This window comes from Agrilus planipennis, unplaced genomic scaffold (assembly GCF_000699045.2).
Source record: "Agrilus planipennis isolate EAB-ADULT unplaced genomic scaffold, Apla_2.0 scaffold39, whole genome shotgun sequence".
Lineage (NCBI taxonomy): Eukaryota > Metazoa > Arthropoda > Insecta > Coleoptera > Buprestidae > Agrilus > Agrilus planipennis.
This window is the reverse complement of record NW_020439074.1, coordinates 1,775,447-1,792,091: the sequence shown is the minus strand read 5'-3', so window position 1 is coordinate 1,792,091 and position 16,645 is coordinate 1,775,447. Positions and strand designations below refer to the sequence as shown.

General features: G+C 30.3%; 6 protein-coding genes across 9 annotated transcripts; 4 read left to right on the top strand and 2 right to left on the bottom strand.

Moving 5' to 3' along the window:
- Nucleotides 1-6: 6 nt before the first annotated feature.
- Nucleotides 7-4,446, bottom strand: LOC108745048 (programmed cell death protein 10). Of its 2 annotated transcripts, none has more exons than XM_025977185.1 (5): nt 4,253-4,446; nt 4,001-4,178; nt 3,818-3,950; nt 3,597-3,761; nt 7-204 (listed from the first exon to the last, which is right to left on the bottom strand). In XM_025977185.1, the coding sequence occupies exons 1-5, from the start codon at nt 4,322-4,324 to the stop codon at nt 120-122; spliced, it is 633 nt and encodes a 210-aa protein (XP_025832970.1). In that variant the 5' UTR covers nt 4,325-4,446; the 3' UTR covers nt 7-119. The 2 variants fall into 2 exon arrangements, with proteins under 2 accessions (XP_025832970.1, XP_025832971.1); XM_025977186.1 differs by lacking the exons at nt 3,597-3,761; nt 3,818-3,950; nt 4,001-4,178; nt 4,253-4,446 and adding exons at nt 773-937; nt 994-1,126; nt 1,177-1,354; nt 1,429-1,649.
- A 95-nt stretch (nt 4,447-4,541) lies between these two features.
- Nucleotides 4,542-6,253, top strand: LOC108745043 (WD repeat-containing protein 55 homolog). The gene is made up of 3 exons (XM_018481083.2): nt 4,542-5,210; nt 5,270-5,438; nt 5,492-6,253. The coding sequence occupies exons 1-3, from the start codon at nt 4,646-4,648 to the stop codon at nt 5,988-5,990; spliced, it is 1,233 nt and encodes a 410-aa protein (XP_018336585.1). The 5' UTR covers nt 4,542-4,645; the 3' UTR covers nt 5,991-6,253.
- A 95-nt stretch (nt 6,254-6,348) lies between these two features.
- On the bottom strand, nt 6,349-11,465 carry LOC108745046 (integral membrane protein 2B). Its single transcript, XM_018481088.2, has 4 exons — nt 11,226-11,465; nt 8,259-8,627; nt 7,724-8,093; nt 6,349-6,953 (listed from the first exon to the last, which is right to left on the bottom strand). The coding sequence occupies exons 1-4, from the start codon at nt 11,310-11,312 to the stop codon at nt 6,826-6,828; spliced, it is 954 nt and encodes a 317-aa protein (XP_018336590.1). The 5' UTR covers nt 11,313-11,465; the 3' UTR covers nt 6,349-6,825.
- Nucleotides 11,466-11,803: 338 nt separating this feature from the next.
- LOC108745047 (serine/Arginine-related protein 53) lies at nt 11,804-13,128 on the top strand. The gene is made up of 4 exons (XM_018481089.2): nt 11,804-12,112; nt 12,195-12,293; nt 12,344-12,860; nt 12,926-13,128. Exons 1-4 carry the CDS (start codon nt 12,039-12,041, stop codon nt 13,031-13,033), a joined length of 798 nt encoding a protein of 265 aa, XP_018336591.1. The 5' UTR covers nt 11,804-12,038; the 3' UTR covers nt 13,034-13,128.
- On the top strand, nt 13,109-14,563 carry LOC108745045 (deleted in autism protein 1-like). Of its 2 annotated transcripts, XM_018481086.1 has the most exons (4): nt 13,109-13,667; nt 13,728-14,028; nt 14,085-14,197; nt 14,302-14,563. In XM_018481086.1, exons 1-4 carry the CDS (start codon nt 13,131-13,133, stop codon nt 14,506-14,508), a joined length of 1,158 nt encoding a protein of 385 aa, XP_018336588.1. In that variant the 5' UTR covers nt 13,109-13,130; the 3' UTR covers nt 14,509-14,563. The 2 variants fall into 2 exon arrangements, with proteins under 2 accessions (XP_018336588.1, XP_018336589.1); XM_018481087.1 differs by having other exon boundaries at nt 13,578-14,028.
- A 111-nt stretch (nt 14,564-14,674) lies between these two features.
- Nucleotides 14,675-16,639, top strand: LOC108745044 (arrestin homolog). Of its 2 annotated transcripts, none has more exons than XM_018481085.2 (7): nt 14,675-14,882; nt 14,949-15,221; nt 15,381-15,604; nt 15,789-15,946; nt 16,005-16,148; nt 16,204-16,333; nt 16,417-16,639. In XM_018481085.2, the coding sequence occupies exons 1-7, from the start codon at nt 14,774-14,776 to the stop codon at nt 16,531-16,533; spliced, it is 1,155 nt and encodes a 384-aa protein (XP_018336587.1). In that variant the 5' UTR covers nt 14,675-14,773; the 3' UTR covers nt 16,534-16,639. The 2 variants fall into 2 exon arrangements, with proteins under 2 accessions (XP_018336587.1, XP_018336586.1); XM_018481084.2 differs by having other exon boundaries at nt 15,348-15,604.
- Nucleotides 16,640-16,645: the final 6 nt, after the last annotated feature.

Below are 16,645 nucleotides of genomic sequence, written 5' to 3'. Positions count from 1 at the left end.
TTTTAATGCACTTATTTTTCTGACTTTGTGTAGGATGTTTTTTAAAATATATATGTATATTTTAATCTCCATATAACCCTTTTTTTACATTAATAATGCTACTTAACTAATACTATACCTTATTCACATTTACTCTTGACGGTGGCAATAATCATGTTTGTTTGATGGATTAGGTATAATGCACTAATAAAAACTGCATTAGCCCTATAAAATAAGAGAAATTGTATCAAAAACATGTACACTAGACTACGCCAATACGTTATGCAACACACTTTACTTCCTAGAATGGCAAAAAGAACACTACATATACTTATATAACAATATTAAATATTTTTATTCATTTGAAAGAACAACAGATATAACATAAATTAATGCAATTAATTCAATTTAAAAAACGTTTGTGGAAAGTATACAGTAAAATGTTATACCTGAAAATCTTTTTTTCTTTTGCTAAAATCATTTTAAAAAAGTTGTTGTTCCACAATGAATGAGAAAAACGCATATTAATTTAAGAATTACACTGCAGCTTTGATTATTTTAAATCTTGTTCAAATATATGCAAAAGATTAATGAAAATTTTAAGTAAAATACCATAGCAACAGTTTACTTTTTACATAAATCTACAGAGGATGCAACAGCATTTTCTACACTTTGGGCCTTATTTTTTGATCTTGTTATTGGCAAAGCTTTTGGCTTGCCTCATTGAGCATTGTGGTACTATTACTAATCCTACATAAACTCTGAGTAAAACTAATATAATACTAATACTTACTGCCCTTCCTTAAAATATTCTTTCAAGGTATTGCTGAACCTTTTTGAATATTTTACAAATTCCCTTTTTCTTTGTTCCAAGGCTTGTTTTCCAGTTGTTCCTGGAATGAAACCACTAACTTCATTAACAGCATCTAATAACTTTTTTATGGCACTTGCTATCTCCCTAAAATAATATGTGTTAGTTCAAAGGGAAATCACTAAAATAGAGAAAACATTTACTTTATGGTTTCTAGGAATGTTTTGCGGTCTGTAATTTCATCTGGAATTCGACTAAGAATTTTCTTAAGAGCAGCTGATTTTTTATTCAACTCTTGAAATGCATCTTCTGATCTGTTCAATCGATATTCGACAACTAAAAACATATTTGTTTGTATGGCAATTTATGATGTTTAAACAAATTACTTTCTGTATCTGAAACAGCTCCCTGCAGCCTTAATATGCTTTCATTCATATTAACATTTATCTCGCCTCGTCTCATTATTCCTACCACAAGATCATAGGTTAAACCTGGATATGCAGTTTCTGCCTTTGAAATTGCCGATCGAAGGGTTTGGGACGCAGAAACGTCTTTTCGTTCCAACTAAAATACCATCAAATTTATATACACATGCTTAAAAGAATAGCAAGTATATACATAATGTAAATGGTAATTACCTGTGATAAAATAGGACGAATTAAAACAGGTAAAATTAAAGATGTAACTGGAGTCTCATCGCCCATTGTCATATTTCCTACTGTATGATAACAAAACAATGCAAGCAAAATACGTTTTGTTAACTGTATCGGCTATTTTAAGTAAAACTAAATAAAAATTACAAAATTAATAACTTTGTACCACAAATGTCAACTAATTATGATCATATAATGTGAATGAAAGTGGTTAACCGCATGCGACTGAAGACTGAAGAAAAAAAACCAACAACCACACGTGAAATTTCAACGTGACTAGGGAAAGGGAATGTCAAGCATGCGCATAGCACTATACGTTTGTTTACTACGTATATACAGGGTGATTTGTGGCAACTCTGAAACAATTAATTTTTTTCAGTTATGTGAAACCTACTACGAATTTTAAATTATTATGTCAAGTAATTAAGGTGGCAAACAAAAATCAGCAATTATTTTTAAATATGATCCCTAAAAGCCCCTAGACACAGGTAACTGGGCTAAGAAAAACGGTAATTGTAATAACTGTGTTACCAGCTTAATTATTTATAGAAATTCTTTTGTTTTCATTACTTCATTACTTAAAGCCACTCTCTTTAATGCTAAACTGCCAACATCCTGTATTGCTTTGTCTTATTCATTATGGGCCACCCTGAAAATTATTGTTTTTAAAAGTAGTTCATTATACAAAACTGTAATAATATTTGTTACAGATGTACGTATGTTTTGGTTGAAATGCCTTTCAAAAGAACAATTTTATCTTTAAAAGTGTTAGATATTAACAAATGTGTTTTCTTTATAGTGTTAATAAATAAAATACACTGTTGGATTAAAAAAAATAAGTTTACTGATTAGCAGTTCTCAATGAGAAAAAAACATTTACAAAAGTCTTAATCTAATACAGCATTAAGTTTTATCTTTTTTTTTTGTTGCACTAGACCATCTCATAATACTTTTATTATCCTTCTAGTTTGTGCATTAACAAGTACAAAACAGATAAGTATAAAATAAGCAATGTGGCAAAATCAACTCTCTTTGCCCAAAATTGAAAACAAATAAGTTTATACCTACAAGAAACATAAATAATTCAAAATAAAACTGTAATNAATATTTCTCTTTTAAGACGTAGTAGGAGTTCATCAAGACACAAATCCTACAAGTCAAAATCAAGTAAATATTCCCCCAAGGAATATTCGCGGCACAGACCAGGACGTTCACATTCACGTGATTCCCGTGATAGAAATTATAGATCAAAATCAAAAGACAGAAACAGATCTAGAAGATCTAGGTCACGTTCTTATATAAAGGAATTTGTAAGCAGTAAAAGGAGCACATCTTCCAGTTCCAGTTTTTCTAGTGACAGTGATTCGACTTCATCAAATAAAAGAAATGCTCATAAAAAGTTAAAAACCGAAAAGTTAAATTATAGTGATAAACAAATTAAAATAGAAGATACTGTCATGCCTGCTGTAGATTCTAAAGTGATTGAAGAAATCAATTCTGAGAAATTTGTTCAAAAAAAATTCTTCTCTGATGGCAACAAAAAAGTCCTAGATAATATTGTTATAGATTTAAGAAAACAGACAATTAAAGTTCCAGAGGTTGAACCAGCTGAACTAGACAGCATATACTACGCCAATACGTTATGCAACACACTTTACTTCCTAGAATGGCAAAAAGAACACTACATATACTTATATAACAATATTAAATATTTTTATTCATTTGAAAGAACAACAGATATAACATAAATTAATGCAATTAATTCAATTTAAAAAACGTTTGTGGAAAGTATACAGTAAAATGTTATACCTGAAAATCTTTTTTTCTTTTGCTAAAATCATTTTAAAAAAGTTGTTGTTCCACAATGAATGAGAAAAACGCATATTAATTTAAGAATTACACTGCAGCTTTGATTATTTTAAATCTTGTTCAAATATATGCAAAAGATTAATGAAAATTTTAAGTAAAATACCATAGCAACAGTTTACTTTTTACATAAATCTACAGAGGATGCAACAGCATTTTCTACACTTTGGGCCTTATTTTTTGATCTTGTTATTGGCAAAGCTTTTGGCTTGCCTCATTGAGCATTGTGGTACTATTACTAATCCTACATAAACTCTGAGTAAAACTAATATAATACTAATACTTACTGCCCTTCCTTAAAATATTCTTTCAAGGTATTGCTGAACCTTTTTGAATATTTTACAAATTCCCTTTTTCTTTGTTCCAAGGCTTGTTTTCCAGTTGTTCCTGGAATGAAACCACTAACTTCATTAACAGCATCTAATAACTTTTTTATGGCACTTGCTATCTCCCTAAAATAATATGTGTTAGTTCAAAGGGAAATCACTAAAATAGAGAAAACATTTACTTTATGGTTTCTAGGAATGTTTTGCGGTCTGTAATTTCATCTGGAATTCGACTAAGAATTTTCTTAAGAGCAGCTGATTTTTTATTCAACTCTTGAAATGCATCTTCTGATCTGTTCAATCGATATTCGACAACTAAAAACATATTTGTTTGTATGGCAATTTATGATGTTTAAACAAATTACTTTCTGTATCTGAAACAGCTCCCTGCAGCCTTAATATGCTTTCATTCATATTAACATTTATCTCGCCTCGTCTCATTATTCCTACCACAAGATCATAGGTTAAACCTGGATATGCAGTTTCTGCCTTTGAAATTGCCGATCGAAGGGTTTGGGACGCAGAAACGTCTTTTCGTTCCAACTAAAATACCATCAAATTTATATACACATGCTTAAAAGAATAGCAAGTATATACATAATGTAAATGGTAATTACCTGTGATAAAATAGGACGAATTAAAACAGGTAAAATTAAAGATGTAACTGGAGTCTCATCGCCCATTGTCATATTTCCTACTGTATGATAACAAAACAATGCAAGCAAAATACGTTTTGTTAACTGTATCGGCTATTTTAAGTAAAACTAAATAAAAATTACAAAATTAATAACTTTGTACCACAAATGTCAACTAATTATGATCATATAATGTGAATGAAAGTGGTTACAAAAGTACACCATAGATAACTACACAAAACTTTATCAGTAGGTACCAAGTTAACGGTAAAGTAAAATATACCTAAAAATCAAGCTAAACTATAAACATAACCAGTGAACCTATGAACATAACCTTTAACAATTAACAAAAGTCAAATTGTTTATTTTTAAGATATGGGCTTAAATAAAAAAAGTATAGGAATGACTGAGAAGACTTCGACAGCATCTGATTCTGATGACAGTGATTTTGATATTAGCTTATCCTCAGATGATTCTGACGACGATTCTGTGAAATCGGTTTATTCTGTTAACAACCAGCAGGACTCAAATCAGAACGAAAATGAAAGTAATGAAGAAGATGAAGTTATAAAAGCAATAATAAAAGAAAATCAAAAACCTCGCGATAAACCGCCTTGCATTAAAGTAGAAGATTTTGTTGCAGACATTTGTTTTCATCCAAATGAAGATATTTTAGCTATCGCAAATATTGTTGGAGATGTAATTTTGTATAAGTATAGTAATGAAGAAAATACATTATTAGATACTGTAGAGTTACATACAAAGGCATGCAGAGATGTTGAATTTAGTACTGATGGAAAAACAATGTTTACAGCTTCAAAAGACATGTCTATTATGTTAACAGATATGGAGACTAGGAAATTGAAGACATTCTTTGAAAAGGCTCACCAGAATCCAATATACTGTTTATCAATAATAGGCCAAAACACTTTTGCTACAGGTAAGTTGTTGAAATTACAAACTGCAGTTACTTATGCTAATAGAACGCCTTTTTAACAGGAGATGACAATGGTATTATTAATATTTGGGATTACCGGCAACCAACACCTCTCCTATCAGTAAAAAAAAATGATGATTATATAAGCGACATTATACCAGTCGATCAAAATAAATATTTGTGTTGTTCAAGTGGAGATGGTTCATTAACTACTATAGACTTGTGTAATAAGTAAGTATCAAATATAAAATTTAAGTCCATAACACACCATCAAACATTTTTAGCAAATTCTTAATGCAATCAGTTGAATATGAAGAAGAACTAACATGCTTAGGAACAGTTAGGCATGAAACCAAACTGGTATCAAGTTCAAATAAAGGAAAATTGTTTATTTTTAATATGAGAGAGTTTGGCATGCACAGTGATGAATTCCCAGCAACAAAGTCGTCAATAAGCAGTTTCGTGCCTATTACAGAGAATATAGTGGTTACTGCATGTGAAGACGGAAATCTAAGAGCTGTTCATCTTTTTCCACACCGTCACATAGGAATTGTTGGACAGCATGAGATGTCAGTTGAACATATTGATATTTGTAACGATGGACGATTCCTTGCATCGTGCAGTGCCGACAATGATATTAAATTTTGGAATATAAAATTTTTTGAAAACTTTGAAAAAATCAGTCATAAACATAACAAACACCAAACTAAAAAAGAAATGCAACATAATTTACCTTCTTCTAGCAAAACAAATGTAGGCGAATTTTTTAGCGATTTAGCATAAGTATGATCATTATTTGTTTATACTTAAATTCTAATAAATTTTTTTTTTTCTAATAAACCTTGTTTCGTATTAAAGATACATACATGAAACTCCCAAAAAAAGTAAACCATTTATTCACTTAACTTCATTTCATATAATATAGTATGAGTTATTTAAACAACAAAATATCATAAATGTACTTACTGGGTACATTAATCAATCAAAAATACTTTTATACGTATATATGGCCTCACAAAATAATTAGCAAAGTTCTAAAGAAAGAAAAATAACAGAAATTCCAAGATTTGAACAACAAACAGCAACACTGCTTCTTACTGTATACAAAATTTCACATTTATGTTTAATTTCAAACAACTACTTACTTTATATAGGTACTTTAATTTGGGATACATACATACATATACGCAACTTCTAATTGCTAAAAATTTGGTTCTGGTACCAATAAACGATAATTTTAAATAATTAGTAAACTCCTTATGCACTATCAGAGAGATGTTCTAATTTTGAAAAAGATTTTTTTTTTCTATATCTTTGGTACATTTTTTGTTGACTGATAGTAAATTGCATGGCCCCAGAACCAACAAGAAAAAGAAAATGATTATTAAAAGTTACAACTACAATAATATGAATTCCATTCTTAAGACCTACACTTACGTTTCTACACGATAGAAACTTTAGGGCCTCCACACATATTCAGTAATGGTTAAACCTTACCTCTGCTTAAATTCGGTCTATATACCCCTGTTTATATATTACTGTATTGATAAAATTGAAGATTGACTAAAATTATTAGGGAACTCCAAACATAAATTGAAGATTTACAAACCTGAACGGTCTAGTTCGTGATCTTCTCCAGCGAGTTCATGGCTTCCTCAAAGTTGACAATGTCAAACTCAACAATACCTCTGCCCGAAAACTGAGCAAATTTGGCGTCATTTGGCAGATCCGCTGATCTTTTTACAACTGCAATAATAAAATAATATTATTTTGTAAAATAAAATCAAATGATAATCTAAACAAACACATTAAAATAACGTGAAAATGTAAAGGGCAACATAAATTTATTTTTTTTACAACTGTTTAACAGGCGAAGAGGCGTAAATTTCGAAAAACATAGGATTCATTACAAGGGCAGAGTTGCACACATAGCAGAGCTTGAAGCCATTTGCTAAAAAGGGGAAATAATTATTAATACAATCACATTTATGCATTTTTTTGTCTTAGATAACCTGGAGAACAACTTTAAAATAAAATGTACACAAATAAGTTTCAACAAATAAATCAAAAAGCAGGAAATAATATTTAATTTCGATATGTACGTAGGAAGAAACCCTTTTATACTTATAATAATAATAATAATCAAATAGCTTACATAATTAATGTAAACACAAATACTGAAAACAAACACGGTAATGATATAATAGAATTTGCTTTATAAGCCGTTTAATATTAAACTTTGATTGATATAAATTGATTTTACCATTTTGCGCCTGAATTACATTAAAGTATGCAATTCATTATACACACACTACACATTTTTGCCTACAATTAAGGATATTTCTAATAAGTTCATAAAAATAATCATTTACCCAGAAAATTAATAAACAACCAAACAGACATAAGGAAATCTTAAGAGTCGCATTTGTCGTTTGGCTGCGAAACCCTAGAAATCTAATCTTTTAAATCTATTTTGGGGAGTTTTAAAATAAAAATTCAAAAGGATGTAAACATACCTCCTCCAACATATTTCTCCAGCTTGTAAACCGGAACTCCCTCGCATTCCTTAGATATGTAAGAACCGATCGCTTTTTTATCGTCATCATTCATGGGTGGAATAACAACTCTCATTGTCTCTCGGACAACCTGGGTGTCGACCTTGTAGTATCCGTCCCACATCTTTTGAATCAAATCAAAAAGAGATCTGGGCGGCAACACCATATCCCTGTTCAGAGGCATAACGAAACAGCGTTTACCGGTCAGATCGACGATACCGGTTAAATTGGTATTAAAATCATGGATGAAACGGCCACTGCGTCCTTCTCGAAAGTCTGGCACATCGATTTTTTCATACACATCATCGTCCAAATCCAACTCAAACGATTCCTGAGGTTTAACAAAACAAAACATGAATTAGAACATAAATGGATCTGCTTGGTTTCTATCGCACGTCACAAATGATAGGCTCAGTTAACAGAAATGACATTAAAAACTTTTCTTCTAGTTTATTTTCCTCCTTTTTAATCTATCTAATTGAAATAATTATTTTACCTGGAAATATTCGTTCAAGTTGTTGTCAGGAGAAGGAGGGCCGTTGTTGGCATGTCTGAATGTTCTAAATAGATCAGAGTCGCTAAGTTCGTTATCACCCCCATCGGGACTAACGATCATGGCAGTATGACCTGTCCCATCGGAATTGTAGGGGATGTTACACCAACCACGGAAATGTAGTTGTGAGCGCAAAAATTGACGATACAGGTAGGTACCTCCAATAATGCCAACACCGACGACTGTTAAAGCTGTGAGCGACAAGAGCAGGGTGGTAGTGGTGGAAACACGACGTGCACGAGCATGAAGAATGACGAAACGTCGTCGACTTTCGGCAGTCTCAGATCCCGCCTCTACATCCTCGCCTTGTGGCTGTAAAATAAAAATCTCAATAGTTACGCATAATCTATATTTTAATACAAAATTTTAAACTTAAAAAGTTCAGGGTTTACTTAAAAGTTAGATATTCAATATGGGCAATAATTTATATAACTAAACGTTAAACAACTAATCCTGAACATAATAATAATCAAGCTAAACCCCTGGTCCTTGATAGCTGATATTATGCCCACAGGTTTGCTTTTTGATGATATATGAAACAAGAAATGATATTCCGAAATTCAACCCTTTAGGAAGTGGAAAAAGGTGACAAAATTTGTATGGAACGTTTTTGTTTTCTTTCTTCGGAACTTTAAATTATCTTCACTGCAGATATTCTACGGGCGCCCATAATATCTCAATTTAAAAAATTAATCGATCGTTTTAAAAGCGAGAGTAGAATTTTGCATACGCAAAGCGTTCCTGTTTTTTGTTTCGTCAGAATTGATGCGACAATTAATAACGCTTGTATATACATACGTCATATAATAGTTTATGCATCCGTATACCTATTACATAAGTGTACATAACAATTTCATTCCGACAACACACTACTATTTTGATACAATAATTGTTTTTTGTTTAATGGCCACAATAGCAACGTACAATAGATGCATTTAACATTAGGTATTAAAGCGATTTATATTAAAAAAAAAAGTACACTGAAAGGCTTCTTTGTTTCCTTTGCAACTAATCTTATAAATTCAACATTCAGACGAATATGTTCACACTATCTTCATCTACATATTTTCACTGATAAGTTCTGTATTTTGCCTTTTATAAACAAATGCTATTGTTGATATTTTTGACGATAAGTGGCTTGGGAAAGATATTTGCACAAAAAAATAGTAAATGCCTAACTAATTGCACGAAATGCATCTAGAAAGTTTGATTTGTTGAAGCAATTAACTACTCAAACAGTCACATGCAATTGAATCACATTACAAATAATCTTATGTAGTTATATACTAACAATAAAATATATTAGTTTTTTAGACTTACAATAAAGTAATAAGTTTTGGAAATAAACGCCTAAAAGTAGGTACTCTTTTAGAAAATAACATTATTCTTTAATTTGTAAAACATAACGTGAACAATCTAATAATACTACTAAAAACAATATTTCAGACGTGCATATGAAATTAGATATCTTACTGATTCAACAGTTGTTGAATATAAAAATACACTGATCATAAATCATTAATCTCTAGTTACAAGGAATGTATAATATTTTGCAATAATTATTAAACTTTTGAACTGTACATGAAGGAATTTAAACTAACAGAAACGCAAACATTTAGTTAACATTTTATACGATTTTAAGACGTACTTTCAGATATTAACAAACTAGATAACTGATATAATAAATACGGTTATTATTTATTAAACTAAAAAAAAAAAAGGCATACAAATGGAAGGTACAAATCAATTGAATACAATATAAACTAAAAGTTTAGTGTTATTTGATTAAAATTCATAATGAATACAGAAAATGACATTCTATAAGCAATTATAAAATTCAAAAATCGTTTCACCTAACTTTAGTTTCTTTGAAAATTGTCCAACATTTTCATGTGAAATAAAATTTATTAAAGTTCACAATTAGTATATCACTTTCTTTGTCTAAATGAATAGTTATAAGACTATATTTATATTACTTTAAAAATACAATATGTTAAACCTTTTAAAATTAAATCAAATACCAAACACTGAGATTCTTTATTACATTTTTTTATGAAAAATTGATATAGGTAAGTATTGCTTATTTTACAAATTCTAGAAAATTAAATACCGTATAGGTATATATGAGATATTGCTTATCAGTATCACTTATGAGAATTGAGTAAATCTATTTCTATTGCATTGGCTGTTATATGATACTGTTTTCAAAACAGTAGGTCATAATGAACATGACCATAAATAATAACAAGACATTTTACATGACTAAGGGTAATAATCTTGCACAACCAAGATCTGGACTTTATATATTACAAAATATATTTAAGAAGACTCTGTATAGTTAAAAGTTTGGGACGCATTAATAAATTTTCTATAAACAATTTTATTATCTTAAAACAAACCTACACCTACTTTTAAATACATAGTTATAAAATATTAATTGCTGGAACACGAGTATTTGATGGACTATTTCATATCCACATACCTAAATGAAATTATGATTTTAACAAAAGTTATATCATTATGGATACATCATTACTTCCTTGTGAATGTTCGAGACATGAAATTCATGATCTCAATACACAATTATGTATATTTATGTTTAAAAATTTATGCTTTAAAAAATAATGAAGTAATAGATATTATTTCTACACAGTAGCTACTACTACTTTCAAACGTTGTTTATATTGTAGATTTTGTCTATAGCTTGTACAAATTTATAACTTTTTGTTTAAAGTTGAATATTATTACTTCAGTAACAAAGGATTACAATTCAACCAATTAGTATAAAAAATAAGCATTTGAGAAAGATTAACCAAGTAATATTAACAAAAAATTACATTAATCCTAGATACGTAAAGACAAAATACGCAGAAGCCATTTATCAAAGTCAAGGGTGTATTCTGTACTTACTGCATCTAGTGTTTCATTTGTAACTAGCGGAACTTCTAATTTATCAGTTGGTTTTTTCTCGGAAAGTGGTTTTGTTATAATTGTCATCTTGGTAAACGAATTTTCTCTTCCTCTTGTGAAATTTATATTCTAATCGATATGTATTTGACACTTTTTACTTTACCAAAACAAATAACTGACACCTCAGCGCTGAATAGTGCTCAACACAATAACGGCTTGACCAAATTGACTAAACTGGTGTGGCACTCACAGAGTCATGAAACATAAAACAATCCACTGCGCAAATCTATAGATTCGTTCTATTTGCAGATCTTATACACGGTGAACAGAGACTTATTGTAGTGGATGTATCATAACTTTTAAATAAAATGCAAAGTAGTTAAACGTTACCACGAAGTGTAAAAGGCAATAATTTATGCTTATAAGTTATAACGGCTGTCACCCTCATTGTTAAGAAACAAATAAATGAACTAAAACGGTCTAAGTTTAGTCGATTAAGTCTTCTTGAATGTACCTTCTTGAGTCGAGTGAACTCTAGTATCTATGGCAATGTGAAGTAACTTGTCAACACTTGTCAATGTCAAACGGTTCGTTGAGTTGAGGTTACTTTTTAATTTATGAACGATTTTATTAGCAATATTGAAATACATTTCATTTATTTCTTTTATACAAAATAACTGAGTTAAAATTAGTTAATATTTCGACGGCGGATTTTAGTTGGATTCGTTTATTATTGCTAAGAAATTAGCAGAAACATTGGTTACCTATTTGAACTTCTTTATTTTTGCCAGGTAAAAAGTCAAATAATTAGAAATGGGTAAGTATTCAAGCGACTCAGACCATGAGAAAAGAAGCTCTAAAAGATCTCACAAAGGTAGTCGTCACAGGTAAGATTGTCATAAATGTAAAGCAAAATTCCATGTTCGATATCTACATCAAGTACAATACTTCTGAATGAAAAATTATTAGATCTAGTTCATCTGACAGTGAACCGAGAAGTAAACGGACTCATAGGAGGTCAAGATATTCGTCTAGAAGCCAAAGTAGAGAAAGATATTCAAAATCAAGGTAAACATTTCTAAAATTTGTATTTTATATATTAATATTTCTCTTTTAAGACGTAGTAGGAGTTCATCAAGACACAAATCCTACAAGTCAAAATCAAGTAAATATTCCCCCAAGGAATATTCGCGGCACAGACCAGGACGTTCACATTCACGTGATTCCCGTGATAGAAATTATAGATCAAAATCAAAAGACAGAAACAGATCTAGAAGATCTAGGTCACGTTCTTATATAAAGGAATTTGTAAGCAGTAAAAGGAGCACATCTTCCAGTTCCAGTTTTTCTAGTGACAGTGATTCGACTTCATCAAATAAAAGAAATGCTCATAAAAAGTTAAAAACCGAAAAGTTAAATTATAGTGATAAACAAATTAAAATAGAAGATACTGTCATGCCTGCTGTAGATTCTAAAGTGATTGAAGAAATCAATTCTGAGAAATTTGTTCAAAAAAAATTCTTCTCTGATGGCAACAAAAAAGTCCTAGATAATATTGTTATAGATTTAAGAAAACAGACAATTAAAGTTCCAGAGGTTGAACCAGCTGAACTAGACAGCATATTTCATCACAATGTGAGTATTCACTACTACAATTCATTATTTCTATTTTTAAATGTTAAATTGTTATTTATTTTTAGTTATTTTTAAATGAAGAAGTTCGAATGGAAAAGTGGGTGAAAGAATTGTACTCATACAGGCAAAGGGCATTACAACAAGGATTTAAAAGTTCACGCCGACTTCACTAACCATTTCATATAAACAAAATTTTTTCCTATTTATAAAATAATATACCAATAAGTTCTGTACCTTTCTTTAAATAGATGTAACACTATATACTTTAGCATGAAGAAAGTGATGCCTTTGCTTTTCATTATTTCAAGTATATATTTATATTTTCATATGTCGCAAGTGATAGTGAATTTACAAGATTGCCCTTACTGCTATGGCAAAGACTTTTGTAATAAACTAGAAAACGAGATAAATTATAAACAATTATCCATAATTGAAAGACTTTACAATAGTATAAACGCAAAAAACGTGTTCTATGCCTACATTGGTGATCAAAAAGTGGTTTTAAAAAAATTGGCTCATAATTATGAACTAAATGATCTTAACAATTTTATATGTAAAAAGAACAATTTATCTTATAATTGTAAGCTTAATATAATTAAGGACACGCATGATTACTATAAAGAAATTGTTGAATTAATTACTACAGAAGATATTGATGTAGTAAAGAACTTCAAAGTGTGTTCAAAATATGGAGCAGATTTATTTTTGAGTACTCTAGCAGATTTTAATCAAAACCTAAAGGAAAACGAACGCCTAATAAGTATTTGGACAACACTTCAAATTAATGTTGAACCACTTATTTTACATGTAAATAATAAATAAAACTACAATATTTAAAAATGCAAAACGGTGGGCTTTTGTTTATAGATTTTAAACAAGAAAAAAATTAAATGGCCTGTTCCAAAGTATTACGGTGCATGTGGAAAACTAATAATAGAAAGTTATAACGGTTTAATGTTAACTGAACTTGCCGATTTGGATTGGTCACAAAGGACTTATTTGGCCCTTCAGATACTAGAATCAGCATTGATATTTACTGAGGGAGACGAAAATTTCAGATATTACTTAACAGATGTTTCACCCGATAATATCGCTGTTGATTCCGCATTAAAAATAACTTTTATAGACTTAGAAAATGTTATAATGGTTCCCAAATTACCTAATAAAAGTAAAAGAAAATGCTGTACTTTATCTAACATTTAATATTTATATGTGTACTTGAAGGTTTAACAGTTCACAGAAGTGATCACTGGGACGAAGATAGTGATTTTTCTTTTTCCGAGAAACAATTATGTGAAAATTCAGTGAGCGATCACAATATTTACGCCGTTTGCAAGGTACAATAACAAATCATTTTATAATTTAGACCGAGATCAAAGAGTGATAGGGGAAAATGAGATATTTATAAGACATTAATAAATATGTTTTAAAAATATTTTAGTTAATTCTGTCAGCAAATGCACCATATCCGATGATGGCAGGAGGACTTCTTCACCATCCACCGACAGATCAAAGTTCAAAACATAATTCAATTTTGGCAAACATTGAATTATGTGCAAACCCTAATCAAAATGTTGATAGGTTCTTAATATCTCGAAAAATAATTAGTGACTTAGAAGCACTACATAAATCAATTCAGTTAGATTAGTTTACAGTTACTACATTTTGTTATACTTTACTCTGAATAAAATACTTTAAAAGTACTCGTGCCTGTTTTTCTTCATAAGCCAATAAATTAAGCTGAAAGTTACATAATAATATTAAGAAGTTAAAATTGGATTAAGTATTTTACTCGCTCCTTTCAAACAAGATTATCACGTCACCAGAGCCTTTATAAAACCAGAAAATTGCAAAGTGAAACATTCAATAGTTTACAGTATAAGCTTTTGCTATAAAAAAAATATCCTAATAAAATGGTATATAATTTTCGCATTTTCAAAAAATGCTCTCCCAATGGTAAACTCACAATTTATTTGGGAAAAAGAGATTTTGTGGACCATATATCTGAAATTGAGCCTGTTGGTAAGCGATGTTTTTTACTTTTTTTTTTTTCAAAAGCAGTCGATTGATGAATTTTAAAAATATCAGATGGAGTGGTTGTAATTGATGATGATTATAAAGACCGCAAGGTGTTTGGTCAGATTGTGTGTAGTTTTCGTTATGGAAGAGAACAAGACGAAACAATGGGTCTCAATTTCCAAAAGGACTTATATTTAGCCTCTGAGCAGTTGTATCCACCACCAGAAAAATATAATACTACGAAACTTCAAGATCGTTTAATAAAAAAACTAGGTCCCAATGCATTTCCGTTTACTTTTCGCCTTCCACCAAATGCCCCATCTTCTGTTACAATTCAGCAAGGTATATTGAATTCATTAATCAATTTAAATAATTAAAATTTTTAAATTATATTCGGATATTTTAAAAATATTAGTGAAAATGGACAGCACATTTTAATGTTCAAATTATTTCTGTTTTTTCTATTAGTCTTTAAAAATGAAGTTGATTACACAATTACAGGACCTGACGAAGAAGGTAAGCCATGTGGGGTGTATTACTATATAAAATTGTTTGTCGGCGAAAGTGAAATAGATCGACCACATAAACGCAGTTTGGTATGTCTGGGCATTCGCAAAATACAATTTGCCCCATCAAAACAAGGAAGGCAACCTTGTACCGTTGTCCGAAAGGACTTTATGTTGAGTCCTGGAGAACTAGAACTTGAAGTTACTCTAGACAAACAGGTAACAAAGAATTTTTTCGCGATGTGACGCTATGACCGAAAACATCAATTCATTGATTATTACTATATATACAATTCAAAGTCCTATAAAGAAAACTATATTTCCAAAACAATTCTCCTTTTTATCTAAAATTTAATAGATCAAATTATCATTAAAATTATTCTCACCTGTTCGCTCTAAATAGGTATATCTTCACGGCGAAAAAATTGCGGTGAACGTTTGCATAAGAAACAACAGCAACAAGGTGGTGAAGAAGATTAAAGCGATGGTTCAGCAAGGTGTGGACGTAGTATTGTTTCAAAACGGCCAGTACAGAACTTGCGTTGCTACCATCGAAACTCAGTAAATTTATATTCTATTTCTCATATCCTTATTTAGCCAAGATTTAATGAACTTGTAGGGAAGGTTGCCCAATACATCCAGGTTCCAGCCTACAAAAAATCATCCATTTGACGCCTCTTCTGATCTTTAACAAAAACCGACGAGGAGTAGCTTTAGATGGGCAACTGAAAGATGAAGAAACATCTTTAGCTTCAACTACATTGTATATAAAACTTTAATGAAAAACTTACCCATTTCTATCATAAAAATTATTATAGATTAGCTTCATCCGATCCAAGTGACGTATTTGGTATCGTCGTTTCTTATGCTGTTAAAGTCAAACTATACTTGGGAGCTCTCGGTGGAGAATTGACGGCCGAATTACCATTTGTTCTTATGCATCCTTGGGTAAAAAATAAAGCTTATAAAATCCCATTTGATAACAACTATTTCATCTACAAATGATGGTGTAAATAACGTCCTTTTTTTAGCCTTCAACAGAAAAGCCAGCTGTAAAAGAAAAAGATACTTCTGATAGTCCCGTCAATGCATTTCAGCATCAAGACACCTTTGATAGAGGCGCAATTTCGGACGATGATTCAAATTAGTTATTCAAAACATGAATATTAACAATTAAAAAAGAAATTTAAACATTAAAAATAGCTTCATACAGACTATAGGATTCAGATACTATAAACCAAAATATAAATAACATATATA

Excerpts from the sequence above, each read along its gene's own strand:
- LOC108745048 (XM_025977185.1), bottom strand. The coding sequence starts at position 4,324 with ATGACAATGGGCGATGAGACTCCAGTTACATCTTTAATTTTACCTGTT. Across the intron at positions 4,179-4,252 it reads TTCGTCCTATTTTATCACAG|TTGGAACGAAAAGACGTTTC; the intron begins GTAATTACCATT and ends ATGGTATTTTAG. Across the intron at positions 3,762-3,817 it reads ACATTCCTAGAAACCATAAA|GGAGATAGCAAGTGCCATAA; the intron begins GTAAATGTTTTC and ends ATATTATTTTAG.
- LOC108745043 (XM_018481083.2), top strand. The coding sequence starts at position 4,646 with ATGGGCTTAAATAAAAAAAGTATAGGAATGACTGAGAAGACTTCGACA. Across the intron at positions 5,211-5,269 it reads CCAAAACACTTTTGCTACAG|GAGATGACAATGGTATTATT; the intron begins GTAAGTTGTTGA and ends CCTTTTTAACAG. Across the intron at positions 5,439-5,491 it reads ACTATAGACTTGTGTAATAA|CAAATTCTTAATGCAATCAG; the intron begins GTAAGTATCAAA and ends AAACATTTTTAG.
- LOC108745046 (XM_018481088.2), bottom strand. The coding sequence starts at position 11,312 with ATGACAATTATAACAAAACCACTTTCCGAGAAAAAACCAACTGATAAA. Across the intron at positions 8,094-8,258 it reads ACTTGAACGAATATTTCCAG|GAATCGTTTGAGTTGGATTT; the intron begins GTAAAATAATTA and ends GTTAAACCTCAG. Across the intron at positions 6,954-7,723 it reads GGAGAAATATGTTGGAGGAG|TTGTAAAAAGATCAGCGGAT; the intron begins GTATGTTTACAT and ends TTATTATTGCAG.
- LOC108745047 (XM_018481089.2), top strand. The coding sequence starts at position 12,039 with ATGGGTAAGTATTCAAGCGACTCAGACCATGAGAAAAGAAGCTCTAAA. Across the intron at positions 12,294-12,343 it reads GAAAGATATTCAAAATCAAG|ACGTAGTAGGAGTTCATCAA; the intron begins GTAAACATTTCT and ends TTCTCTTTTAAG. Across the intron at positions 12,861-12,925 it reads ACAGCATATTTCATCACAAT|TTATTTTTAAATGAAGAAGT; the intron begins GTGAGTATTCAC and ends ATTTATTTTTAG.
- LOC108745045 (XM_018481086.1), top strand. The coding sequence starts at position 13,131 with ATGAAGAAAGTGATGCCTTTGCTTTTCATTATTTCAAGTATATATTTA. Across the intron at positions 13,668-13,727 it reads TTGAACCACTTATTTTACAT|ATTTTAAACAAGAAAAAAAT; the intron begins GTAAATAATAAA and ends TTTTGTTTATAG. Across the intron at positions 14,029-14,084 it reads TCCCAAATTACCTAATAAAA|GTTTAACAGTTCACAGAAGT; the intron begins GTAAAAGAAAAT and ends GTGTACTTGAAG.
- LOC108745044 (XM_018481084.2), top strand. The coding sequence starts at position 14,774 with ATGGTATATAATTTTCGCATTTTCAAAAAATGCTCTCCCAATGGTAAA. Across the intron at positions 15,947-16,004 it reads GTTGCTACCATCGAAACTCA|GGAAGGTTGCCCAATACATC; the intron begins GTAAATTTATAT and ends ATGAACTTGTAG. Across the intron at positions 16,334-16,416 it reads TTGTTCTTATGCATCCTTGG|CCTTCAACAGAAAAGCCAGC; the intron begins GTAAAAAATAAA and ends TCCTTTTTTTAG.